Source organism: Gallinula chloropus (assembly GCF_964237585.1).
Source record: "Gallinula chloropus genome assembly, chromosome: 27".
Lineage (NCBI taxonomy): Eukaryota > Metazoa > Chordata > Aves > Gruiformes > Rallidae > Gallinula > Gallinula chloropus.
The window spans coordinates 2,062,995-2,090,605 of record NC_140112.1 but is presented as its reverse complement, the minus strand read 5'-3'; the positions used below and the strand labels follow the sequence as shown (position 1 = coordinate 2,090,605).

At 57.2% G+C, this 27,611-nt stretch overlaps 1 protein-coding gene across 1 annotated transcript; it reads right to left on the bottom strand.

Annotated features, from left to right (window-relative positions):
• Window positions 1-1,591: 1,591 nt before the first annotated feature.
• On the bottom strand, window positions 1,592-22,637 carry LMOD1 (leiomodin 1). Its single transcript, XM_084276054.1, has 3 exons — window positions 22,261-22,637; window positions 2,919-4,496; window positions 1,592-2,116 (listed from the first exon to the last, which is right to left on the bottom strand). The coding sequence occupies exons 1-3, from the start codon at window positions 22,519-22,521 to the stop codon at window positions 2,090-2,092; spliced, it is 1,866 nt and encodes a 621-aa protein (XP_084132180.1). The 5' UTR covers window positions 22,522-22,637; the 3' UTR covers window positions 1,592-2,089.
• Between the last annotated feature and the right edge of the window lie 4,974 nt (window positions 22,638-27,611).

Sequence of the window (27,611 nt, the reverse complement as noted above, 5' to 3'; positions counted from 1 at the left end):
CAGCCCCGGTACCGCCCCCTACTGCCCGCCCGCCGCTCCGGTACCGCCCCGGTACGGCCCCGGTACCGCCCCCTACCGCTCCGGTACGGCCCCGGTACCGCCCCCTACTGCCCGCCTATGGCTCCGGTACGGCCCCGGTACCGCCCCCTACCGCATATCGCTCCGGTACCGCCCCCTACCCCCCGCCGCCGCTCCGGTACGGGCCCGGTACCGCCCCCTACTGCCCGCCCGCCGCTCCGGTACTGCCCCGGTACCGCCCCCTGCCGCCCGCCGCTCCGGTACGGCCCCGGTACCGCCCCCTACTGCCCGCCCGCCGCTCCAGTACAGCCCCGGTACAGCCCCGGTACCGCCCCCTGCCGCCCGCCCGCCGCTCCGGTACAGCCCCGGTACCGCCCCGGTACCGCCCCCTACCGCCCGCCTATCGCTCCGGTACGGCCCCGGTACCGCCCCCTATTCCCCGCCGCTGCTCCGGTACCGCCCCGGTACCGCCCCCTGCCGCCTATCGCTCCGGTACAGCCCCGGTACCGCCCCGGTACCGCCCCCTACCCCCCGCCGCCGCTCCGGTACAGCCCCGGTACCGCCCCGGTACCGCCCCCTGCCGCCCGCCCGCCGCTCCGGTACCGCCCCGGTACCGCCCTCTCCTGGCCCACCAAGGTAGCGCGGCCCCTGCCGGCAGCCGGTGGTCCGGTCGCACCGCGGGCTCCGGGGTCGGCGGCGTCCCAACGGCAGCGGGAGGCACCGGGCTCTCTAAACACCCCCCGAGGCTCCGGATAAGGGGGATGCGAGGGGGTGGGGGGGACGCGGGGACACCCCCCCCCCCGCCCGCCGGGGCACCGCCCCCTCCCAAGCACGGGGTGACCCCACCGGGGGTCCCCAAGGCTGCCCCCTTCCCCACCCAACCCCCCCCTCCCACCCCTTCAGGCACGGTGCTCGCGGTGCTCCCATCGCCCGGTGGGGCTCGGGGAACCCCGGGGGGGTTTGGGGGTTCCGGTGCCGGGACAGCTGCCCCGGGCCGGGGGCTGAGCCGCCCCCCGCCCCCCGCCCCGCCGCTGCCGGGCGCAGGGGCAGCCCGAGCCGGGCGAAGCGCTGGGTGAGCTTTATTGCCGATGCCGTGGCCGCAGCCGTACAAACCGCGCAGGAGGCTTCGTGGGGGGGGGGAGGTCGGAAGGGGTCGGGGTGGGGGGGTATGGGGGGGTCTCTGTGTGTGTGGGGTGGGGGTGTGGACACCGCGCATCCCCCCCCCCCCAAAAACCTGCCCCGCGCCGCCCTGTGCCCCCGGGGGGAGGTGTGACCCCCCCACGGGTGTTTGGTTTACACACGGGGGGAGTGGGCATGAATGGTGGGGTGGGTCATGAATGTGGGGACCCCCCTAAACCCTCTCCCCCCCCCCCCAACCTCAATTGGGCTGAAAAGCCAAACTTTGAACAAGCTTCAGGCTGCGGTGGAACCCCCCCTGTACCCCCCACCCCCCACCCGGCCACCCTTCCTTAACCCTCCCCATTCCTCCCAACATCCAGCCTGCACCCTCCAGTCCAGCCCCCCCCCCCCCCCCCAATCCAGCCCCCTCCCTCCCCCCCCCAGCTCTGCCTGTGCCCCATAACGCTTCTGGCCACCTGGAGACCCCATGGGGAGCTCAAGCTGTGACAACGATGTGACTGTCCCCTACCCCTCCAAAAAGCAAGGCTGAGTGAGGGGGTCCCACCGCTGGACCACCCCGGGACCCCCATCCGGAGGGTGCCGAGCCCCTTGGTCACGCTCTGAGGGGGGGGGGTGTTTGGGTTGTGCAGCCCCCTCCTCCATCCTCGGCGTCTCCGGGCAGCCGGGCGCAGCCGGGGCGCGGTGCTGGCGATGGAGAGGAGCTTGGAGGCTTCACAACCAGAACACGAATAAATAGGAAGGTCTTGGCCCGGCGCCGTGCCCAGGTTCCACGCTGGCCCCGCGCTGGCCCGGCTCTGCCTCCGTCCGTCTGTCTGTCCCAGGGAGATCGCTGCTCCTCGGCGTCGGTCACTGCAGGTTCCCAAAGGGCTTGGAGACAGTCATGGCAAGATGGACAGGCCTGGGGGCTGCAGGGGGAACGCTGTCCCGCTCCCTACTGCAGCAGCTTCGGTACCTCCACCTGCCGGAGAAGACATCCCGTTACTGGGAGGAGCAGGGAGTGATGGAAGGGGGATGCTGGAGCGGCCCCGGGGGACCTGCTGCGATGGAGCTGGGCCCCTCTCTCCATTCCTGCCGGGGATGCTCGGTGCTCCAGGGACATCTCTTCCTGGAGCTCGGTGCTCCAGCTCGTGGCCAGCCCCAGGCAGGGACACAACCCCCCTGAGGTGTTGGAAGGCAGCGTGCTGGGATCAGCGCTGGAGACGCAGCCTCTCCGGCCAGCCTGGGCTACCTCCCACCCCCCCTGGGTGCGGGCTCAGCCGTGAGCTGCTGCCCTTGGGGACCTGCTGCCCCTGTGCTCCTGCCTTCCAAGGACATGGGGCCACACAGGGCCACAAGCCTCCCTCACCACTGCTCCTTTCCTGCACGGGAAGGTCTTGGATTTACAACCCCTGGGGCTATAGGTTCAAGCTGGCTCCTCCTTTGTGTCCCAAACCCTGGAGCCAAACCTGGCTGCTGGAATGAGGTGGATCTGCCCACCCCAGGGATGGTTCTGCCCCCTTCACGCTCTCTGCCAAGCGATGGATCTTCTCCTCCTGGACACCCTGCCAAGGGGTGGATCTGCTGACCCCATCTGCTCTGCAAGGGATGGATCTGCACAGGGCTTGGGACCACGGACACCCCACTCGGTACCCTGCCCTGGAGAAGGACAGCCTGCACCTCCCCACTACCCAAGCGATGGGGGACGTGACCTCAGCCCTCAGCCCAGAGACTAACCCCACGGGTGCTGCCTGGAGGCGACCCCACCACGGCCCTGCACTTGCCTTCTTGAGCTGTTTGAGGTTGCTGGAGCGGATGGCTGCCAGGAGCTGGTCCCGCGAGTTCTTCTCCTGGACCGGCAGCGCTCGGTCTCCCAACTTCCTCTGCGTGGCCGGTGAGAGCGAGTTCCTCAGGTTCTCATTGATCAGCGGTGGGGCGAGAGGAGGAGGAGGTGGGGGTGGTGCAGCAGGAGCCCCCCCTTTCTTGGGTGAAATTTTAGGGGAAGCCTTGGGGGATGGCTGCGGGGACGACTTGGGGGACCCTTTCGGCAGGGCTCCAGCCTTGGGCACCTCCAGGAGATCCTTCTTCTCCCCACGTTCCTGTGCCAGTTTCTGCTCCTGGAGGCGTTTCTGCCTCTGTTTGTCCATGTTTCGGCTCAGCAGGTTGGTGACTGTCATGCGTGGCCCAGCCAGCTCGAAGTGGTAGCCCAGCTTCAGGAGCGTGGTGTTCTCCTTCAGCAGCTTGGCGATCTCCATCTCCGTCTTCCCCCCGCAGATGTGCCGCTGGTTGTGGAATCGCAGCTCCGTCAGGGTGTTGTTCTGCAGCAGCGCCCGGAAAATGGCCAGGATGCCCTTGCCCGTGATGTGGTTGGAGTCCAGGTTGATGCTCGTCAGCACCTTGTTGGACTTCAGCATGATGGCGATGGCGAAGGCCACGTGGTCGTCGGCACGGGTGTTGGCCAAGGCGAACAGCTTGACCACCGTGTTGAACTCCAGGGCCTCGGTGAAGCGCACCAGGGTCTCGTTGTTGATACAGTCCGAGTTGTTCACGTTCACCTCGGTCACCTCGGCGTCGTTGTTCTTCACCTTCTCGATCAGCTCGTCGAAAATGCTGGAGGCTTCGTCCTCCTTGGCTTGGTCCGAGGGGCTGCTGGTGGTGCTGGGCTTGGAGGGGCTGCTCTCGGCCGCCACCTTGGCCTCCTGTTTCTCCTCCGCTGCCTCTCCTGCCTCTGGCTGGGATTTCTCCTCATCCTTTGATTGTTTCAGGGCTGAACTCTTTTCCTCTTCTTTTTTATCATTTTCTCCCTTCTCTTCTCCCTTGGTGTCTTTCTCTGCCTCCTTCTTTAACCCTGAGCTCTTCCCTTCCTCCTTTTTGTCCTTCTCCGAGCCCTTCTTCAACGCAGAAGCCTTTTCTTCTTCTTTTTTGTCCGTCCCTGCCTCCTTCTTTGCTGCTGAGCCCTTCTCATCTTCCTTTTTATCCTTCCCTGCATCCTTCTTCAATGCCGAGCCCTTTTCTTCCTCCTTTTTATCCTTCTTCACATCCTTCTTCAATGCTGAGCTCTTCCCTTCCTCTTTCTTATCCTTCCCCTTGTCTTTCAGCTCCAAGCCCTTCTCCTCTTCTTTTTTCTCCTTCCCCATCAGCTTTTTCTCCATGGCCTTGACTTTGCTGTTGATCGCATCGCCTTTGGGCTTGGTCTCAGCCTCAGCTTTCACCTTTGGGTCTGTTTTCTGAGCACTTTCTTCCTTCTTAGAGTCCTTCCCCCCTTTTGGGTCTCGTTTCTGGGCCAGGTCTTTGGCAGGAGCTTCCTTTCCCTTTTCTTCTTCCTTCTTGGCTCCCTTGCTCTTCTCGCTCGCTCGGCTCTCCTAACAGGAGAATGACACCAAAACCATTACAGAGACAGATACCTCAGACCTCCAGACTTGCCACCAGTGTCATTGTCACCAACCCTGCACCTCTGTCACATCGGAGCTGCCGTGGGGCAGAGCTCCAGCCAGGGAAGAGGTGTGGGAGGATGCAGGACAGTCTGGCTGCAGCAAGGTCTTAGATTGGACCCACAAGGGAAGAGCTGCCTTGAACCAGAGACCTCTGGTAGAAACCTGGTGAGAGCATCGTGCAGGGTCCCCGGGAGGCAGTGGGGAGGTGCTGTGGGGCAGCATGGGGACAGCCAGCGCTGGTCTGTGCCATGGCAGGGGACAGACCTGCCACCAGGACCCTTCAGAGTTACGTGTCCTACTCTGAGTCGTGATGGTTCAGCCCTGAACACAGCCCAGAGCATCCTCCAGCCACCCGAGGGGGCTGTCCCCACGTGCTGCTCTGGGAGAGGGAAGTTGAACCCAGCTGAGGTTTCGGGTCCAGGGGAGGGTTTGGCATCCCTAAAGGTAGGCAGAGCCTGCATGACCCAGGCATGCTAAGGTCCCTCTGCTCTCCTCCTGCCACATATCCCTTCCCAAAGGGCTCCAGAGGTCTGTGGGATGCTCTCCATCCCTGGGGAACAGATGACAACTTAAGGAGAGGCAGGATGCGTCTCCCTTAGCAGGCTGCACTGTTTGACCCCTTCCTATCACACCTTCCAAGGGTTATGGTCCTTCTAATCACCTTTCTAACCAGGGATGGATCCAGTGCCTGCACCCTGGGAGCCCCAGGTGCTTTTGCAGCATTTCTAAGTGGTTTCCAGTAGGATACTTGGTGGTTTTGCCCAGCCCAGAGCCCAACACAATTCCCATGCTGCCCTGGATGTGTGTGTGAGCCAGGGAGCATCCACAGCCTGTGACACCAGTGACACTGCTGACCCAGCAGCCACAGCCAGCCCTGGGCTCTCTGAAACAGGCTTCCTTTTCACCTGAGTTGGCATTTCCTATCTCCCTGCAGCAAACCAAGGGAATGGGGACTACTCTGCAAGGCATTTTTTCCCAGCACATCATCTTCCAGTGTCCACAAGCATCACAGGAGGGAAGAACGTAACCAGGGTGGGCTTGGGGAAGGGTTTTTGCTCTGTGACCCTTGGGGTCCCTTCCAACCCTTGCCATTCTATGATTCTATGATCCTACTGTAAAGCCTGCCTCTGGGTTTGGCAGTTTTAACTCCTCTCCTCTGTGCTCTTCAGCCAGGGAGCACCCAGCCCCTAACCCTTCAACTGGCTGGGTTACTGCTGGGTGCCAGTTAGGCCGTGGGGTTTCTGTCTGGGTGACATGCTGAGGCTCTGTGGTTAGGTCAGGCTTAGATCTGCAGGGATTAAGCTGGGCGTCCTCAGCTCGACCACAGTGATGCTGTCTGGAGGAGGAAGCACCAAGGCAATGGGTCATCTTTGCCTGGGGGGACTTTAGGACTTCGGGAAATCACAGACTCACAGGGGTTGGAAGGGACCTGGAGAGCTCCTGGGGTCCAACCCCCCTGCCAAAGCAGCTCCCCAGCTCATATTGCACAGGGCGGCGTCCAGACGGGGCTGGAATCTCTCCAGAGATGGAGACTCCACACCCCCTGGGCAGCCTGTCCCAGGGCTCCCTCACCCTCACTGGGGAAAAGTTCTTCCCCATGTTGCTGTGGAACTCCCTGTGCTCCAACTTGCAGCCGTTGCCCCTTGTCCTGTCCCCACAGACACTGAAAAGGGGCTGCCCATTCCCCCTGCAGCCCATACTGAAGATATTTATAACCATTAATAAGGTCCCCCCTTAGTCTTCCTCTCTCCAGGCTGAACAGCCCCAGCTCCCTCAGCCTTTCAGAGGAAGAACGATGCCTTTGGAAGACAGACGCCTTCATGAGCTCCCTGTGCCCTCCCAGGGCTGGGACAGCACTTTGCCTTCACCCAGCACCTTGAACCCACAAACCAGAGCCCGGAGCCCCAGCTCTGCAGCCAGGGTTGGCCTCCTCCTCCAGCTGATGCCCTGGCCACGGTGCCTTCCCCAGCCCAGGGCCCTGGGGTGCCCATGCCGGGACGCAGCGTGGCTCTGCCTGCCCGGCGTGTGGCCCCGCTGGCCCCAGGGGCCACTTCCCTGGGTGGGAAGAACCAGCCTGGCTGGGAGCAGGGCAGCTGTGGGGACTGTTTGTACCTGGTGTATAAACAGATGCCATCTGGGACGTGCTGTTTATTTAGCTAAGAGATTTCTTGGCTCTCCTGCACCGACCTAAACAGGTGACACAGCAGCATATGCCAGACCCCTACAGAGCCTGTCCCTGCCTCCACCACAGCCCCCTGATGCTGCAAACCCCAAGGAGCAGGGATGGGGCCCTCAGTGGTACCCTGATGCCACAACGGCCCCATCCCAGGGGCTGCAAGGAGCAGGTGATGCCACCTCCCCTGGCACCGTGCTGGTGGCCTTTCTCACCAAGATGTGCCCTGTTGCCAGGGCTGGGATGGTGCAAGGATGTTCAGTGACATCCCAAAGCACCTCGGTGAAGGAAGAGCCACGTCTGTCCCAGCAGAAGGAGGGGTGTGTGTGATGAGGATGCTGCTGCCTTGCCCTGTCCCTGCACACCGATGCCTGACGGTGCCTTCCAAAGGTGTCTGGAGAGTTCCTTGCAGGAACTCCCCAGAGGTTGGAGGTTCCTTGCAGGTCCCTGCAAGAAGAGACAGTTGCCCCCCCTGGGCTCTGCAGCCCTTCTGTGTCCAATCCTTGGGTCAGAGCCACGAGCCCCAGCTCAGCTCTGCACCAAGCTCTCCAAAAAACCTTCCCCTTCCCAGCCCAAGCTCACACGACCTGACAGCCTCACAGACCTGGAGCCTTTAGTCTCCTCTAAGCTCCTTGGACCATTCAAGACCAAGCAGAGCAAAGCCTTTGGCCAGGAATTAGCAGATCTTGGAGAAGGGGAGGAGAAACCCTGGAGAGAAGGACCCACATCATCTCCTGTGCTCAAAAAAGGCAGTGATGGATTTCTCCAAACAAGATGAAATGAGAGCAGAGGGGGGATGCATGGGAAGCTCCTGCTCAGCAGAGCTGCTGTAGCAGGTGCTGGGAATGTCTTGGTCACAGTGACAGCACCGTTCCCATTACAGCACCTATCCATGGACGTGCTGCCACAGGTCCAGGTGCTCCAGTGTGGGGCAAGTCTCTGGGAAGGAGGGTCCTGGAGCCAGAAAAAAGGCTCTAGAGAAGGAGCCTGGGGGAAAAGAAGCCAGCTGTGCCCCCACGGTGGGGAGAGAGGGGAGGCAATGGGTGTGCAGTGACCTGCTGCTGTGGGATCACGTGTGTCCAGCAAATTTGGGATGCACTGGAAGGGTCCTGTCTAAGAGCTGCAAGTTATTGTGGAAATACCAGCTGGTAGCAAGTGGTAAGAGGTGTCCAAGCTGTTCCAGTCCATGCAGAGCTGCCGTGACCGTGGCACCCCTGTCCCTGCTGGGGAAGGCCCTCTGCAAGCCCCTGGCTCCATCAGCAGTGGCAGGAGTGGGGGGAATTGGGAGCAAAGATTTGGAGGCAAGAAATCAGATCTGTGTTTCTAAAACCAAGGGTCACTCTTACCCATCTGCCACCACCTGTGTAGGACTCTCCATCCCTCCGTGGAGGCTGGGGACATCTCCAAAGCCAGGTCAAAAGCTCTCAGTCACGCCCAAGGGCACGTGTGTGCCCAAGAAGCAGTGTGTCCTTGTCCCCTCCTGCCTTTACACCCATTCCTGGGGTGCCTGGCCATCCTGGCTCCACTCCAGGTGCCATCCCCAGTTCTGCTCACTGGTGACACCCCACAGTCAGCCCACAGTCCCCAGCTCCGGTCTGGAAACACACTGCTCCTGCTCTGGGAGCTCAGCAGAGGAGCTGTGTGGCAGGGTGAAGCAGAAGGAGAAGAAGGAGGAGAGAACAGCATCCATCCTTCCCCTTGGTCTTGAAACCCTGGCTGTCCCCACAGCCACCAGTACTCCTTCTCCTGCAGCCCAGGCCACCAGCCAGGCTGTCCTCCATCCACAGCACCAGCCCTGCACCCTCTCCATTGCCATCCTGAGTCCTTCCTCTCCACCCTGCTGACATATTTACCTTGGGTACCTAGAAACCAGCTCAGCTGCACCCCCTCCCGTGCCATTCCCTCTGCTGTGAGCACCATTATTAGGGGAATATTTTTACCCAGCGTGTCAGACCTTTAAAAATAAGCCTAATGAAAACAGCCTGGTACTGGGCTGATTAATCACCAGTGTTTTGATGAACTGAAATGCCTTCCCGTTTCCTCTAAATAGACTAAAATGAGCATTGCCATTGCTTGTTAGCATTTGTAACCCTCAAACCCACTCAGATGTTTCCTTAAAAGGCAAAGGAAGACTGGGAACTTCTTGCCTGGAATCTGAGCGTCCTGCAGCACCCGCTCCCGACGCTGAGCGAGGGCTGGGGCTGGGGCTGGGACGGCTGCTCGAGCTGGGGATGGTTGGGAAGGGAGCAAAAGGGGCTGCTGAAATCTGCTGGGGGGGTGGTGGGGATGTGGTGGTGGAGGAAGGTTTGTGCCTCCTGCCCTGACAGCCCTGCAGCTTGTTTTGGGGGAGGAAATCGCTGCTTGGGGGGAGGTATGGAGCTGGGTGTCTGCTGGGAGCTGGTAGAGCAAAGAGAGACCCTGTTGTGCCCACAGGCAGGTTTTGAAGTGAAAGGGGAACATGCTGGGGAAGGGGGGGAGACAATGGGGAACCCTGGGACTCCAAAAACCTGTGCCCAAGCTGGAGGAAGGGGCATTTGTTGCCTGGCTGCTGCTGTTACGTCACTCCCTGGCTGGGGGTGGAAGGGGGGACATATGGAAATGCATTTGTAGCAGCAATGCTTTGTCTTTGGAAGGGGCCAGCTTCCACCAGCCTGCAGTTATTTTTGGAGGTATGTCCTGGGAAGAGTCATAGAATCATAGAATCACAGACTGGTCTGGGTTGGAAGGGACCCCAAGGATCACAGAGCTCCAACCCCCCTGCCACAGGCAGGGACACCAACCTCCAGGCCTGGAGCTACACAAGGCTGCCCAGGGCCCCATCCAACCTGGGTTACCAGGCTGGATGCAGTGCCCCACCACACCAGCCATGTGCTCAGCTAAAGGGCTCAAGAACTGAGGATGGAAAATTTGGGGGGGGGGGGAGGGGAAGGGTATTGTGTAGCCCAGCAGCCCCACGTTGGTTCTGGGGAGCTGGGCACTATTGGGTTCAGGGGGGTTTTGGCTGAAACCAGAAGAGCCCAGGATGGCTCCTCCAGTAGGGTCACTGCTGGGATCTCAGGGCCAAACCTGCCCCCAGAGCTCACGTGAAAATGGCTCCAAAACCAGTCAGCTCAACCCAGAAGCTTCCCACTGACTCAGCTGTAATGTCTGGTGGCCTTTGGAAGCCAACTGTGAGGCATCAACCCCTGCCTCAGCTGATAGGAGAGCATCAAGAGCCCGGGAGGCAAAGCTGGAGCCAGGATCAGGCCCACCCCAGCCACCAGCACCAGTTAGGCCCAACGTGGTGGCAGCTCCAGCTGCTGCTCGCTGAGGGTGGCAATGGGGACGTGGCTCCACACACACCCAAGCAGGGGGCAGGGTTGTCACAGAATCACAGAATCCCAGGGGTTGGAAGGGACCTGGAGAGCTCCTGGGGTCCAACCCCCCTGCCAAAGCAGCTCCCCAGCTCATATTGCACAGGGCGGCGTCCAGACGGGGCTGGAATCTCTCCAGAGATGGAGACTCCACACCCCCTGGGCAGCCTGTCCCAGGGCTCCCTCACCCTCACTGGGGAAAAGTTCTTCCCCAGCTTGGTGTGGAACTCCCTGTGCTCCAACTTGCAGCCATTGCCCCTTGTCCTGTCCCCACAGACACTGAAAAGGGGCTGCCCATTTCCCCTGCATCCCATACTGAAGATATTTATAACCATTAATAAGGTCCCCCCTTAGTCTTCTTCTCTCCAGGCTGAACAGCCCCAGCTCCCTCAGCCTTTCCTCACAGGGGAGATGCTCCAGACCCTTCATCATCTCTGTCCCTCCTCTGGACTCTCTCCAGGAGATCCCTGTCTGTTTGATCCCAGGGAGCCCAGAACTGGACACAACACTCCAGGTGGGACCTGACCAGGGCAGAGCAGAGGGGGAGGATCCCCTCCTGTGACCTGCTGCCCACACTCCTCCTGATGCCCACAGGATCCCATTGTCTCTCTCAGCCCCAGGGCACGCTGCTGTCTCCTGTGTGCAGGTGCAGGGACATCTGTTCTTGAGGAACATCAGGGAGAACCATGGGGCAGAGCGAGCAGCGAGCGATGGCACCTTCAGGGACCTATTCAGCTGAGGCAGTCGAGCTGCACTCCCACTTGTAGGCACCAGGCTTGTGCCTGCACCCCTGCAAGTACCAAGGAGTAGCCATCCCTTGCAACAAAACTGCCCAACACGAGCGCAGGGCCCTCCTAAGCCAAGATGCAGATGTTTGCTGAAGGACAGCTGGACCACCTAAACTTAATTAATCCAGCAATTACCCAGCCACACAGGGTAAATTCTGCAGGTACAATGGAGCCCATGAATCTTCTTGCAACTCACTGCCTCCCTCCCCTCCAGCAACTCCACCAGCAGAGCCACTTTGGCATGCTGGCTGCTTGGCATGTGGCTTACACCACCATCTATCCAGAGCCATGCTCCTTGGAAACCAACCAGAATCCCTCCACAGAGGTAGGAATGGGGGATAAAGTCCAGATCAAGAGACTGTTCCTCTGCTGGGACAAGAAATTCCCCCCACAGCCGACAGGAGATGTACCAGTTCATCTCTTGGCACGGCAGGGCTTCGGCAACAGGCACCCTCCAGCAATGCTCCATCGACCCCTGAGTGACAGAGGGGGTTTGGAGGTGGGAGAGGCAGGAAATGGGGAAGCCCCAGGGCCAAGGGGAGACCTCTGAGAGCCAGAGAGACAGCTCACCAAGAAATGTCACTCAGCTGGGAACTCCTGGACCAGACTGGCAAGGGAAGGAAGGCGGGTTTGGCTCTGGGAAGCAGGGGGGGTTCAGCATCGTTACAGACCTGTAACTAATGAGCCAATCTGGAATCACTGACTGAGGGGTTTCAGCCTGCCCTACACATGCTAAAAAGTCCCCAGAGCCACCAAGAGACTCCGAGATCCAGCCCACAGCTCCACCAGTGCACATGCATCATCTTCTGGAGATGCTGACCTACTTGTATGGGTGGGTGTCCCCACCATCCTGCCCAACCACCCCAACACCCAGGCAGAGACTGTGAGCAAGGCACCAGCATCCCACCACCCCTCAGTGCAACCATGGGCTCAGGGGGCTGAGGAGGCTGGGCACAAGCCACATGAGAGGTCCCAGGGGACAGGGATGTCCCCTGAGACTGTCCCACTGCACACAGAAGCCCCCTGAGGTGGTTGGGGGGGCCAAGGCAGGTTGTTTTGCACTTGATGTTCCTGGGTATTTGGGTACCGATTGCCATTCCACTCCAGGCATGTGAGAGGGCTGCTGGAGCCAAGCTAAACCCCAACAAGCTGGCCAAGCTGCTCCGTTCCTCGGTTCCTCAGCCAATTTTGTCTCAGGGACAACTCAGAGCCAAGGACATTCCTGGAAAAAATGCTGTGTCCTTGGATGAGTTCTGAGAGCTGCTAAACCCAGGGACCACTGGAGGAAACGGGACCCCGAAGCTTCTGCTGGCCCAGCTTGCCCAGGACAGGCAAGTCCAGGTCTACAGGACACCCACCTACTTCCAAGAGGATCTGGCATTCCTCTACCCACAGCAGTGCCAGAGCAAATCTCTCCTGGTCCTCAACCACCTTCTCCTGGGCTGGTGGTGTGAGACACCCTGTCCCCACGGCCACCCTGGCAGAACCCTTCCCAGGCACCAAACAGCTTCTCTCTGGGCACGTTTGGATTCTTGGGGCATGAAATAAGGGTGAAAGGACCTTGGCTTCCAACACAGGGACACAAGCATGGCCCTCCAGCCATGCTGGATGTGCTCAGAGCGATGTAAACAACTCCTTGCCCTGTCCTGCCCTGGCTATTGCTCGTTATTTTAACGAGGAGCTTAGTTATTCCCTGTCCCTTCTGCTCAGACCTTCCTGACCCTGAATAGCACTGGCTCTTTGCACTTCCCAGGCCAATGTTTTTGAAAACATCCTCCTCTGGAGCTGCAGTGCTGTTCCAGAGGCTGGACAACTTCTGGCCCTGACTTTTGCCTTGCTTTGCCTGCGTGGCTGAATTAAGGCAGATAACAAACATTTTAATTGGGTTTCCTTTAATAGAATAGCTCCAGCCCTTCCAGAGAGCTCTTAAAGCCACTGGACGCTCTGCAGATGGAAACTCTTCCTTCTCTAACAAAATCTGCCTTCAGAAGCCAGGTTTTGTCTCTTCTGTCCCTTGTACTCCAGGTCCTTTCTCCTGGCACTACCAGGAGTGAGCTGGACATTCCCAAGGTGAGACCTTGTCTCTGATCACCTCCTCTTCAGCAGAGGTTGCAAAGGGCTGTGAACATCAGTGGTTCACAGCACGGCCACCTCAGGGATGGATTGCTGCTCAGTGGGCTTCCTTTGGGCAGCCCATGAAAAACCTTTCTCAGGTTTTTAGTACCAGGACAGCAAATGAGCCCTAGAGACCATCGGATCCTGTCTCCTGTCCTCTGCGTCGCTGGATGCTTAAGCAGCAGGACTGTGGCTCCCAGCCTCCTGGGACTGCATGGAAAGCATCTCCAGGCCCCTTTGTTGGTGCAGGTCTTCTACGTGTCCCACCAGCCAGCCCATGGGACCATCACAGACACCTCACAGCATCGCCAGTGGCCACAGGCACCCAGTGTGGGAGGATGAATCAAGGTCTTTGAAGCAGGTGCCAGCCCCAGGTGCCCACCTGCCAAAACCAGAGTTGTTTTGCTGGTCTTAAATAGCTTGTGAGAAACAAGAGCACTGGCTCCTTGGGCTCCTACACCACGTGGGAGCTGCAGCCAGACCACAGCACTTCATGAGACAAAGCAGGGCATGCCAGGAGTCACGATCTCTAGTTCTCAGAAGCTGAAGATCTTCCCTGAAAGGAAGCAAAGTGCAGCTCCCTCTCTGCTGCAGGCAGCTCTCGTGGCTGTGCTGGTGCCGGTTCCCGTGCCGGCGTGTCCGCCCGGCGCTCGTGTCCTCCTGCCAGGAGCCAGCACTGCTCAGAGCCTTTGGCAGTATCCGCCAGGTCTTGGTGTGAATCCTGACCCAAAACCCATGTCTCAGCCCTGTGCTACTCAACTCGGTGTCGGTGGTCACCAGAACACCCCTGTGACCCCGGGGCTGTCACCTGCCCTGTGGCATTTCTGCAGCTCTTCTCCCTTGCTCAGCTCTGGGTGGAAGAAAGGAGGGAGCAGGACTGATACCACTTCATACTGGTCAGGACTGACACCGCTTCATACTGGTCAGGACTCACATTGCTTCATACTGGTCAGGACTCACATCATACTGGTCAGGACTCACATTGCTTCTTACTGGTCAGGACTCACATTGTTTCATACTGGTCAGGACTCACACTGCTTCATACTGGTCAGGACTCACGCTGCTTCATACTGGTCAGGACTCACATTGTTTCATACTGGTCAGGACTCACACCACTTCATACTGGTCAGGACTCACACTGCTTCATACTGGTCAGGACTCACACCACTTCATACTGGTCAGGACTCACACTGCTTCATACTGGTCAGGACTCACGCTGCTTCATACTGGTCAGGACTCACACCACTTCATACTGGTCAGGACTCACATCATACTGGTCAGGACACACATTGCTTCTTACTGGTCAGGACTCACATTGCTTCTTACTGGTCAGGACTCACACCACTTCATGCTGGTCAGGACTCACATTGCTTCATACTGGTCAGGACTCACACCACTTCATACTGGTCAGGACTCACATTGTTTCATACTGGTCAGGACTCACACCACTTCATACTGGTCAGGACTCACACTGCTTCCTGCTGGCCCACCATCACTGCTGCTGTCCACACCATGACTCCAAGACAAGTGCCCTGGTCCCTCCTCCCCTGCAAAGTGAGGTTCTCCCTCTCTCCACCGCGCTGCGATTCCCACCACAGCACAGGGTGGGCTTGAGTGACATGGCCAGTTAATCCCAGCGCCCTGCTGGGAGCTGAGTCACCGAGACCATTTTAGCCCCCAAGTGATGTCATGACGCTGCGAAAGAAAGCGATACGTAGAGAATCCCAGCTCTTCTCCTCCTCTCTGTGTCTATTTATCAGCTCAATGTAAACAGCCAATAAACCTCCCTGGCTGTGGCAGCTCAGCCCATATAAGCTGAATGCTCCAGGCATTTCCATGGCTTTATCCACATCCCAGTTGTGGTTTGTGTAAATATAGAACCCAAGGGGTTTTTTTACTCATTTTTTTTCCCCCCAGACTGACTAGAAATTCAGCTTTTCCCCCAGTTTGTGCCCTTAGATGGACTGGGTATCTCCAGACCCAGCGTGTGACCCGCGAGGCTCCGGGAACGCTCTGTGCTGCCACTGGCCCCACTCGCAGCAAAGCTGAGTTTCTCCCATCGCTGCCTGATGGCTGGGATGCTCCTTCTCAGAGCCTGGGTGCCACCTCACTCACTTCAGCTGTTCTCCACACTGCAGATCCTTCAGTTCTGTGTCACTGCTTCTCTTTTCTCCTCAGAGGTCTGGTTGACCGCCTGCTGCTTAGCTGGCAGCTCTCGCTTCTGATGCTCATCCTCCTCATTGCAAGGGGGGTGTGTGTGTTCAGAGATGAAGAATGAAACAACAGTGGGTTTCATTTCTGAGCAAGGGAAAGTGACAAATAAAAAGGCTCTTCTGGACAGGCTGTTCTGCAGCAAGCTGGAGAGGCCACAAACAAAGCAGAAACCATCTGTGGCCTCCTTTAAGGACCAAAGAGAAATGACTCAACACTGTTGGTTTCTTTCAGAGTGGGGAACTATTTTGGATATCCCTGACTGTCATCTGTGGGAGTAATGCAAAGCCCAGGAAGCCGCCAGCTCCCGCTGGGTGCTGGGTGGAAGGACCCTCATAGAATCCCAGACTGGGCTGGGTTGGAAGGGACCCCAAGGATCACAGAGCTCCAACCCCCTGCCACAGGCAGGGACACCAACCTCCCAGGCCTGGAGCTACACAAGGCTGCCCAGGGCCTCATCCAACCTGGCCTTGAACACCCCCAGGGATGGGGCACCCACCCCCTCTCTGGGCAGCCTGTTCCAGCCCCTCACCACTCTCTCTGCAAAGAACTTCCCCCTAATATCTAATTTAAACCTTCCTTCATCCCCTGCCCATGGGGAATGTCCCACATCTTCTCCCCAGAGTGAGCTGGGAGCTGCTGGAGATGCACCAAGAGGAAGGATGTCCCAGCATCACCCATCCTTCACACCTCTTTTGGCAGCCAGGAGCTGGGCAGGACAACGATGAGGGACAAGCAGTCACCCAGACTACCCAGGACATGGTTAAAAGAAAGGCAAGAGCTGGGAACTGGTGGAGACTCTTGGAAGAGGGAAGGAACAGTCTTGGCATATCGACAGAACCGGCTGATAAACAGAGCAGCAGAGTTTAAACACACACATGTTAGTCACAGGCTGGTAAGATGCTTGAAGGATGAAACAACCACTTCTCTTCCCTGGCTTGCCATTCCCCTCATGCCTGCCCTGGCCATTTAAACGTGGAGCTTGGTTTCCCTCTGGGTATTTTCATGGAAAGATGACAAGCTTGAAGCATTAATAAGAAATTTAAGTACTAACTTGTTTTGCCATGGTGGGGAAGAAGGGTTCCTTGGTAGGGATCTCCACTTTTCATGGTACCTCCCTCCACATACAGCCACCAGATACACCACATACAGTAACCAGATTAACCACCACCCAACAGCAGACGCCAGGTCTACACCACACCCCCCAGTAAGTTAGAAAGGAAGGTAGGAGTTTTTAGAAGACTTTCCCAAGGACTTTTGTCATCCTTATCCATGGCAATAGGACCTGCTGTCCTCTGGCAGCACCAGAATCCTTCAAACACGCTGCACTTGGGTTAAGTAGGTGCCTTCCAAGGTCACTGCCTTTCCCTCTGCATCAAAACCTGGACATGAAGGACGATGTCCCACCACTCACTGTCAGCTGTATGCAGCCTGCAGTGAGGAGGGCTTGGGCACTGTGCACATCTGCCCTGGCATCCAATGCCTCGTCCTACTCACAGCCTTCTCCTCCAAGGAGCTGCTCCCTAGGCTTTCATGGAAAGAGTTAGCCACCATGTGTTGCTATCAAGGAGTTTCTGTGGCCCTGGAATGAATCCTCTCCATCACTAGGGAAATGCCAGAGGGGCTTCAGCCAACAGGAAGGATGGGGTCACCTCTGGGTGTGTGTCAGGGTGCTATATGCACAACTCCATGCTTCTTAAAGGAGATGTCACCAACAGGAGAGGAGGAACTGGACAAAAGCAGACCAGCTCTCACAGACTCCAGCTCAGCTGTCAGAGATACCCATCCCACAGAGCTACCCATGCCTAATCCCTGTCCCCTGGCACAGGCAGCTTTTCCTCTTCCAAGGAGAAATTCCTGGCATGAAACAAAGACTTCAAGCGATAGCAAGTCAGATGTGCCCCAGGTAAATCATCCTCTGGTCAATGCCACTGCTTCAGCTCTAAGACATGGTTCCAACATAGACCCATCTGTCATTGAGCCTTTGCCTGCTGCAGCAAAGAGCCACAAGCTGTTAGAAACCATCTAGTGACACCAAGCTGAAGTTGACACGCCAGAAGGATGGGATGTCATCCAGAGGGACTTGGAGAGGTGGGCCTCATGAGGTTCAACAAGGCCAAGTGCAAGGTCCTCCACCTGGGTTGGGGCAATCGTCATCATTGGGTGGGAGATGAAGTGCTAGAGAGCAGCCCTGCAGAGAAGGACTTGGGGGTGCTGGTGGGTGAGAAGCTCGATGTGAGCTGACAATCCATGCTCTCAGCCCAGAAGGCCAACTGCATCCTGGGCTGCATCAAAAGGAGTGTGGCCAGCAGGTCAAGGGAGGGGATTGTCCCCTCTGCTCTGCTCTCCTGAGACCCCACCTGCAGTGCTGGGTCCAGCTCTGGAGTCCCCAACACAAGAAGGACATAGACTTGTTGGAACAGGTCCAGAGGAGGACAAAGATGAGTGGAGGGCTGGAGCACCTCTCCTGTGAAGCCAGGCTGGGATTGCTGGGCTGGTTCAGCCTGGAGAAGAGAAGGGGGGTCCTTACAGCACCTTCCAGTACAAGGAAGCTGGGGAGGGACTTTTTAGAAGGGCATGGAGCGATGGCACAAGGGGGAATGGGTTTAAATTGGAAGGGGGGAGATTTAGGTCAGATATTAGGAAGAAATTCTTCACTCTGAGGGTGGTGAGGCTCTGGAATAGGCTGACCAGGGAGGTGGTGGCTGCCCCATCCCTGGAGGTGACCAAAGCTGGGTTGGATGGGGCCTTGAGTGAGAGGTGTCCCTGCCCATGGCAGGGGGTGGGACTGGATGATCTTTAAGGTCCCTTCCAGCCCTGCCCATTCAGTGATTCCATGATCTATTGTGAGTATCAGTTTAACTTTGGCTCCCCTGACATGTGGACCCAGAAGGTGGCCCATCCAAAGAGAGGCACCATCCCATGACCCACTGCTGAACTCGGGCTGTACTTCTACTTGCTAACAATACCAAAGGAAGAGTAATTAATTAACGCATCACCAAGATGTGAATTCTGGCTGCCCAGCACGGAGGAGTTAGGGCAAAGCTCACCTCTGTTTTGGGCTGTTTATAAACTGCTCCCTGGTTACCCAAGTTTGCCCTTTTCATCACTGAGAAGATGTGTTATTACAGTCACAATACTGCTAAATATACCCACTCCTCCCAGTATTGAGAAGGGAATGGGGGTGCCTGGAGCCAGGCTGGGAACAGGCTGCAAAGAACAACTGGGAGATGGGCAGAAACTCCTCATTTTCCCTTGAAAATGCCCTGTTTTGCACGTTGGAGGAATTCCTGCACATCCCAGCTAATGGCCAGTGTCCCACCAGCCACAAAGAGGGGACAAAGGTGGGGTGGGGGAAGAGGTTTGGGGAGGAAAGAGTGGGAGCTGGGGGCAGTGTGGCCCCGTGCAGATGCTGCCCTGCTCCTCATCCTGGCTGGCTGTTGCAGAAGGAGGGGCTGTGACCCAGTCACCTCCCAGCTTTGCACAATGATTTTAATAATAACAGTGAGAATTTAATGATAATAATAATGATACAGCCCGAGGTGCCACTGCAGACCTGGGATAAGATCACCCTGATGCCTCCTGCCCTCAGTGCCATCGTGCAGGGCAGCTACGAGCCTATAAACTCCCCAGGGGTCAAGGACAGGAATCTAACCCCCCCTCCCTGTCCCTCCCTGCTGAAGAGACATTGCAGATGCAGGATAACATCTTCCAGATGTTCAGAGGGCCAGTCCCACTGGAAGGGCCTCCCATTCCTTCCCTGCCCTCGTGCTTCCCCCACCCCATGTGCTGCTCCTGGGTTGCAAAGGGTTTGCTCAACGTGTTTAATCAGGGAGGGTGGGTGCTGCCTGGGTTTGTGATGAGTGATGGTTGAGAGCAGCTCTGCTGGGAAGGACCTGGGTGTCATGGGGGATGAGAAACTTCCCCTGAGCCAGCAGTGGCTCTGGCAGCTGGGAAGGGCGATGGGATCCTGGGCTCCATCAGCAGAGGGGTGGCAGCAGGGACAGGGAGGGGATTGTCCCTCTCTGCTCTGCCCTCCCCAGCTGGAGTCCTGTGTCCAGAGCTGGGGCCCCAGGACAAGATGTGGGGCTGTTGGAGAGGGGTCAGAGGAGCCACGGAGATGCTCAGAGGGCTGGAGCAGCTCCCTACAGAGAGAGGCTGAGGGAGCTGGGCTGGTTCAGCCTGGAGAAGAGAAGGCTGTGGGGGGACCTCATTGCAGCCTCCCAGTCCCTGAAGGGAGCAGAGGAACAGGAGGGGAATGGGCTTGTTAAAGGGCAGAGACTGGCAGGACAAGGGGCTGGAGTGAAGCTGAAGGAGGGAAGGGTGAGATGAGAGATTAGGGGGAAGTTCTTTGCAGAGAGAGTGGTGAGGGGCTGGAACAGGCTGCCCAGAGAGGGGGTGGGTGCCCCATCCCTGGGGGTGTTCAAGGCCAGGTTGGCTGGGGCCCTGGGCAACCTTGTGTAGCTCCAGGCCTGGAGGTTGGTGTCCCTGCCTGTGGCAGGGGGCTGGAGCTCTGTGATCCTTGGGGTCCCTTCCAACCCAGACCAGTCTGGGATTCTCTGATTCTATGCTGGGAGCTGTTGAGGGAGAGAGGCAGGGACAGACATCAGCCATCAGGGGGGTGATGGCTGGGGAATGCCATCCCCTGTGGGCGTGTGGCCGCAGCGCCTGTGTTGGCTGGTACAAGCACTTCATCTGCTGCTGCAACGTGAATCCACTGACAGGAGAAAGGGATTTGCCATCACAGGTCTCAGGGCTCTGAGCAGCCAGGTGAGAGCTCAGGAGATGCCTGGGATGCTCTGGGTGGCTCTGTATTCTCCCCTCCATCCTGCAGCAAGGCACAGCCCTGCAGCTTTCTCAGACAGAGGAACCCATTGGCTTCCTGGGCTGGTTTCTGTGATTGCTTCTGTGGTTTGATGATCCCATCCTGTCCCATCCCATCCCATCCTCTATGCCCATGGTGGAGCAAAGGCCTTGCTCCTGACCTGCCAGCGCTGGAGCTGGCTTTTTCTAGGTGCTAATCCCAGGTCCTAACAATGCCAAGGAGGAAGGGGTGGAGAATATTTTTTTCTTGGCTTCCAGGGATGGAAATAGAAGAAGAAACTCAGTTCTGCCATATCCAGTTACTGCAATGCAATCTAACTGGGCCAGTTTCACTGATAAATTTGACCAGCAGCCAACTTGCTTTGTCTTCCATGTCCAAAGCTACTGAAGTTCAAAGGACTGTGCAACCAGTGCTCTTCTCAGGACCTCCATCACCGCCCTCCCCACCTTCTCCTGGGGTGCCTCTCCTCCCCCTGCCATCCCTCACCCCCATCCCGAGCCCTGTCCCACAGCACAGACCCACACCCTCTCAGGCATCTTCCAAAGAACGTAGTGTTTAACCAGACAACTTCCCAGCTCTCCTTTTCCAAAGCCCACAGATTTCCTCCCCTTCTCCTTATCACAGACACTTCCCTGTCCCAATTTCTAGCTGACTTCTCATCGCTCCATGACTCCAACCAGAACAGCATCACTAGTGATGGTGAATACAAGGGTCACCCTGCCTGAAGGAACAGCTTTTTCAATGTCAGCTCTCAGTGCTGGGATCACCCACAAACCAGTGTGTACCCCTGCAGCATCACTGGGACAACTGGGATCACACAACAGCATTTTTCCTCCTAGGCAGGTTTGGCCAGCAGCATCTGCAGTTCCCTCCATGTGACAGCAACTCAGTGGGAAAATAAACTTGGAGCTCTTGCAGGGAGGGGCACGGTGCTTTCTGGCCCCCAGCCCACCCCAAACACCACATGAAAGCTGTGACTGCCGTGTCCTCACAGCCAGAGCAAAGCTCCCAGGCAGCTCAAGGGGTGGGGGGAACTAATTAAACCTCTTGTCCAGGTCTCCCAAATAAACCTTCATTGATTTCTCCCACAGATGCAAATTTCAATCTTTTTCTCCTTGTTTTCTCCCACAGTCTGTTCAGGAGAGAACTCTCCTAGAATAAACTCCATGCAGATCCATAAAGAGCTACTTCCAAGTGCTCCCAGGGAAGTTAGAGCTCAGTTACCAAGCTGGGAGATCCTGGGTGACTGGGAATAGATAAGGAACCAGAGCCAGAGCAGGCAACAGAGAGGCATCCACATAAGCCTCTGCTCTGCTTACGCTGCTGATACTCCTCAGCCCTGTCCCGTCACAGCAGATGCAGACCCAGCCTGGGACTCCACAGATAAATAGCTCAAGAGTTTCCTTCTTTCATTTTCTGGCTCAGCCTGCCATGAAAAACTAGGGAAACCAAATGCTTCCCAGCTTCCCACGCACGAAGCACATACCAAATATTCTTAGTGCAGAGGTTAAGAAATGTTGTGGAGAGGTGGGGTTGGCTCCCACTAAGGCAAGGCACAAAAAGAGAAGCAAGACTGGCAGGAAGCTTTCTAGCTCAGAGCAAGTGATTAAAGTATTTGCCAGGTGCAGAGAAGGAGATAAATGTACCCAAATCCAAAGAAAAGAATGAATTTCAACTGAACAATAAACACAGAACGAATATCTTGGGGCAAAACCTGCTTCTCGGGGTGATTTCCACACAGCAGCACATTTTTTTTTGATTCCACAGGAACCAGAGACTGTTTAAGCTTCTGCACAAGAAGAATTGAGAGGACCAAGAGTCCAGAGACCTCCAAAGGGAAAAAAAAATGGGAGGAAAAGGAGAAGGCAGCCCATGGGATGGTTGTCACTGCACTGGCCTCCTGGGAATACCACCTCTGCTGCCAACCCTGCCAGGGGATGCTAGAGGAGAGCTGGAGAGAAAATCCCTGGTGCCAGCACAGGTTTGGGCTTGGTGAGCAACACAGGGACTTCATGAAACACCCTGTTCCCTCCCAGAGCAGCCAGCCCAGCTCCCTGCCTCGCTCCTCAGGTCCCCACATGACAGCTATCCCTCTTGAACAGGCCCAAGATGCCACTTTCTGGGGACGCTTTCCATCCCATCCCCTCAACCAGCGCAGCAGAGCTCCCAGGTACGGCCTTGCACTTGCCACCCACACAGCCCAAGGGCGGGGGGAGATGGGACTTACCTCTCCAGAGTGTTCCCTCTGGAGGCCTTTCCCGCTCTCCTTCTCGCGGTGGTTGAGCGTCCCGTCGCAGTTCTGCGGGCCGGGAGAGGAATTTTCCGCTTGCTTTTTCGGCCCGAGGTCCGGAGGGATGCTCCCATCTGCATCCACCACGTCCAGCTCCTTTTCCAGCTCCTCCATCTCCTCTGGAGACAAGGTAGACAATAAACTGTCTATATCTGGATCTTCACTGACTTGTCGCCGGTATTTGGCCACTTTGGACATCTTGGCTCTTTGGCGAGACACGGTTGCGGTTGTGTGTGGTACCCAAGCAAAGAGAAACAAAACCGAAGCCGAAGCTCCAAAGCTGCTTCTCCCTTCCCAACTCCAGGAGCAGCAGCAGGTGCTGAAGTGTTAAATCTCAGCAGCGCTCAATAGCTGCAGCCCCTGGGATATAGTAGTTCTACAGAGGGGACACCCCTCAGCCCAAGAGTTGGCCAATAACAGGATCCAGCCGTGATTCGGGTGCTGGGAAGCCAATGGAGCCCAGGGGGAGGCGGGGAATGGTGCTATCAGAGGAGCCTGAAACCCGAGGACATTCCAGGGAACCATGCAGAGCTGCATGACCAAATTTAGTCCGGAGCATTTAGCCTTTTAAAGGCAATGGGCCAACCTAGTGAGAAAACAGGCAAAAATGGACAAGCTGGCAGGCTGGGGAGCTGCAGGGTGGGGGAGGCTGAGCCCTAACGTGTGCCCGGCGCTGCTGGGGGGGTGAATAAAGAGGTCAGCAGGGCTCTGAAGAAAGGGGGTGTCCTCTCCCATTCCAGGAGGGGAGAGTTTCTGCTCTGAGGGTGACAGCTCTTGGCTGAGATCAGCAATGAAGTGCCCACCCCAGAGGAAGTTTTCATCTCTATCCCGCTGCTCTCCAGGATGGGAGCAGTTAGGCAAAGCACACGGCCCTTCAGGAAGGAGGCAGTGGGTGGGTTTGTTGCTGGCACAGGCTGGTTGCTTTAGGAAAGATGTGCAAAGTCTTTGGAGTGTGGAGGGAGCAGCCAGCCAGTGCCAGCCCAGATCGGGGCACACTCCACACTCTGCACCGTCTGACCCTGGGTCGCTCTATCAGAGCTCCTGCTGATGCCCTGTCCTCTGCAGGGGTGTTCCTGCAGCTGCTCTTCATCACACCACTCCTGTTTTCCCCTCACCAAGCCCCAGAAACATCCCTCCTTCTGCACAGGCTGAGTTCCTGGCTCTCCCCTGCTCTGGCTCAGGCAGTGCCCTAAGCCCAGGCTTTGGTTGGAGGCACCTACTTTCCACCAGCCTAATCCATAAAGCAGCTCACTGGCACCTGCAGTTCTCCCAGAGGGACAGAGGCAGGTCAGCTCTGTCCTCCCAGTTTCACAGCATTTTGCACCCATACCTTATGCTGCCAACTTCAGCCTTTTGGTCTGAATCCTTTACCATCCTCCTAACATTTACCACCTGCTGCCAGGTCCCTGTCTCTTTGCTAGTCCAAACAAGCAGCCCTTGGTCACCTTCTGTAAAATAAGCTCTCCTAAGATTTTCCTTGCCAGCCTCATTCCCTTCTCTGCCCATCTCCCTGGCTCAGAACCCACCCAGAGCAGAGGCATGGGGTGCTCCAGGTGGGCTTGCCAAACCATTCCCCCACCTTGATGGGAAACACACGTTCTTCTTGTATTCCAGGATTTCATTTATCTCCAGGATCAGAGCACCCAGCTCCTGCTCACAGCCCCCCTCTGATTCACCAGCAGGACGGAGATTTTTTCCAGACTGAGGAAGAAACTGTTGGGTTTGGTTTCCAAGTGCAGAACCTGGATTTCATCCCACTGCACCACGTCACGTCTGTGTCCCTGATATCACCTCCCCTACGGAGAGAGGCTGAGGGAGCTGGGCTGGTTCAGCCTGGAGAAGAGAAGGCTGTGGGGGGACCTCATTGCAGCCTTCCAGTCCTTGAAGGGAGCAGAGGAACAGGAGGGGAATTGGCTTGTTAAAGGGCAGAGACTGGCAGGACAAGGGGGATGGAGTGAAGCTGGAGGAGGGAAGGGGGAGAGGAGATATTAGGGGGAAGTTCTTTGCAGAGAGAGTGGTGAGGGGCTGGAACAGGCTGCCCAGAGAGGGGGTGGGTGCCCCATCCCTGGGGGTGTTCAAGGCCAGGTTGGCTGGGGCCCTGGGCAACCTTGTGGAGCTCCAGGCCTGGAGGTTGGTGTCCCTGCCTGTGGCAGGGGGTTGGAGCTCTGTGACCCTTGGGGTCCCTTCCAACCCAGACCAGTCTGGGATTCTCTGATTCACGACCCTCCTTTTAGTGCTCACTTGCACAAAGGATTAGAAGGGACGTGATCATCCCCATCACCTTCTTCTGGTCTCAGCACAGTTGGAGTCTTCTCCTTCCTTCACCCCAAAACTACCGTGGCTGCCACAGCACTGGAGGCACCGGGAACCTGAGTGAATTTAGTGCCTCAGTGTCCCCTTGGCACCATCTTCACCTGAACAAGTGGAATGAGTGCCACTGCAGGTGGGGCCTGAGCAGGGCAGAGCAGAGGGGGAGGATCCCCTCCTGTGACCTGCTGCCCACACTCCTCCTGATGCCCCCTGTCCCTTTGAAGCTGCACCAGTGAGGTGCAGGCGGTGAGGAGCTCTCAGCAGTTCCGAATCTCCCCTGTCACCAGAATCCCCATCTCCATGGCAACCCAGCGCCTCCCAGGCACTAATGAGTATTTCTGCACAACACTCCTTTGAACCACAGCAACACCATGAGCAGAGTCTTCCAGAGGAGGCACTGAGGCAGACCAAGTACCTTTTCCAGGCACAGGGTCTCTGTCTTCGTTTTATTTCCTGTTAGCTGATCTAGCACAACTGGCAATGGGATGTGTAACTCTCATCTGTTTCCTTCACTTTCAGAGCCTATGGGAGGAAGGGTTAAATAACCACCCTGATCTGTTTTTCATGCCAGGAGGCTGCTCTGGAACGTGCTTGTCCTGTGAGCAGTGAGAGAAACCGCTTCTCTCCCCAGTCCAACTGCAACTTCACCCTAAACCTCCCTCTGCATAACCCCTGGCAATGTGAGAAAAGTGGGATGATCATGGGATCATTAAGGTTGGAAAAGACCTCCAAGATCATCTAGTCCAAATGTCTCCCCATCACCTCTATTACTCACTAACCTGTGTCCCTGAGTACCTCACCCAACCTGCCCTTGAGCATCCCAAAGGGGCAGTGACCCCACCACCTCCCTGGGCAGCCCCTTCTGATGCCCAACTGCTCTTGCTGAGAAGAAATGTCTCCTCATTTCTCCTTCCCTGGCACAACTCACAGCCATTCCCTCTGGTCCTGTCCCTGGTTATCTGTGAGAAGAGGCTCCACAGCTCCCCACAACCTCCTTCCAGGGAGTTGGAGAGAGTGATAAGGTCTCCCTGAGCCTCCTCTTCTCCAGGCTAAACAATCCCAGTTCCCTCAGCTGCTCATCAGACTTGTGCTCCAGACCCTTCACCAGCCTCACTGCCCTTCTCTGGACATGCTCCAGGGCTGTGATGTCCATGGCTGGTGTTACTGGGAAAATAACCAGCTCCTGGCTGCAGAGAGAGCTGGAAACACCCAGAAATCCCCTGAGCACCTTCCAGCCCCGGGGGTGCCACCCCTGCTGAGCTGCTCCCTGGAGTGACTCTGGCACCACATGGGCTTGGCTGGGTGTTTCAAAAGTTCTCCCACACCTTAGGAAAGAGATGACCACAACGATCCTTCAGCCTGGTATAATTACCCTGCCACTCACCAAGGGAAAAGACAAAGGCAAGAACCTGCCACCCCACGGAGGCTCAGACCAGCGTGGGACCCGTCGCGGTAGCAAGAGAAGGCACAAGAGTGGAGGGGTTTACTCCTGAGCTCCACCACGCTGGGATGAGGGGCCGGGATTTCCCTCTCTTCCCATCGCCCCTCTTTGGCCAAAGCAGAAGCCACAATACCACCTTCTGGTGATCTCCATTACTGCATCATCTCCTGCTCCCACCCAGCCTTAATTAAAGACAATCTCAGCATCGCCACGCTCTGACCGCGGCTGCTTACACTCGCAGCCAGCTTTTAAAGCCTTCAAAACCAGCAAATTAAAGCAAGGGGGAAGCATTCCAGCTCCTTTTCATTGCTTTAGCCCATGATTTATTAGAGCAATTAAGTGTCCCAGCGCACAAACCACACTGCCTGCTGCAAACAAGTGATTTACTGCCCTCACAAGGGAGTGCAGTGTGTAAGGTTGAAGTACAAGTGTGAAAAGAAGAGGTGATTTACAGCTTAGACTGCTAGCAGCCGTGTGGGGAAAGGCTTTGGGGGCTTTGCAGGTCACCTTGGGATTTGCTGGCACCACAGAGTGTAATTCTCTGGTATTGAGACCCCCTGAGAACCGTTGTGTCACAGTCTCTCCATGGGGACACTGAAGCCCAGCTCCCACCCACACTGCCCGGCTCACAGGGGCACCCCCAGGGACACCCCAGGGTCAGCAGCACCAAGAGTGAGGTGGGTGCTGCTCCTGAGTGTCTCCAGTGGGATGGGCACGCTCAGGTCAGGCTGGTTACCCTGCACCAAGCCCTCTGTCACCAGGCAAGCGTCCTTCTCCAGTTCGGAGGGGTAGCACCAGGCTTCATCTCTCCACGTCCAGGGCGTTCACAGCGTTTCCTGACGACACGTGGCCACAAACAGGTGAGGTCACTAAAACAGGTGAGGTTTAACAGAAGCAAGTGTGGAGTCTTGCACCTGGGGAGGAGTAACAGCTTCAATCAGTACAGGCTGGGGATGAGCTGCTGGAGAGGAGCTCTGTGGAGAAGGACCTGGGGGTCTTGGTGGGTGACAGGGTGCCCATGAGCCAGCAGCGTGCCCTGGGGCTGAGAGAGACAATGGGATCCTGGGGGCATCAAGAGGAGTGTGGGCAGCAGGTCACAGGAGGGGATCCTCCCCCTCTGCTCTGCCCTGCTCAGGCCCCACCTGCAGTGTTGTGTCCAGTTCTGGGCTCCCTGGGATCAAACAGACAGGGATCTCCTGGAGAGAGTCCAGAGGAGGCTACGGAGATGCTGAAGGGCCTGGAGCATCTCCCCTGTGAGGAAAGGCTGAGGGAGCTGGGGCTGTTCAGCCTGGAGAGAAGAAGACTAAGGGGGGACCTTATTAATGCTTATAAATATCTTCAGTATGGGCTGCAGGGGGAATGGGCAGCCCCTTTTCAGTGTCTGTGGGGACAGGACAAGGGGCAATGGCTGCAAGTTAGAGCACAGGGAGTTCCACACCAAGCTGGGGAAGAACTTTTCCCCAGTGAGGGTGAGGGAGCCCTGGGACAGGCTGCCCAGGGGGTGTGGAGTCTCCATCTCTGGAGAGATTCCAGCCCC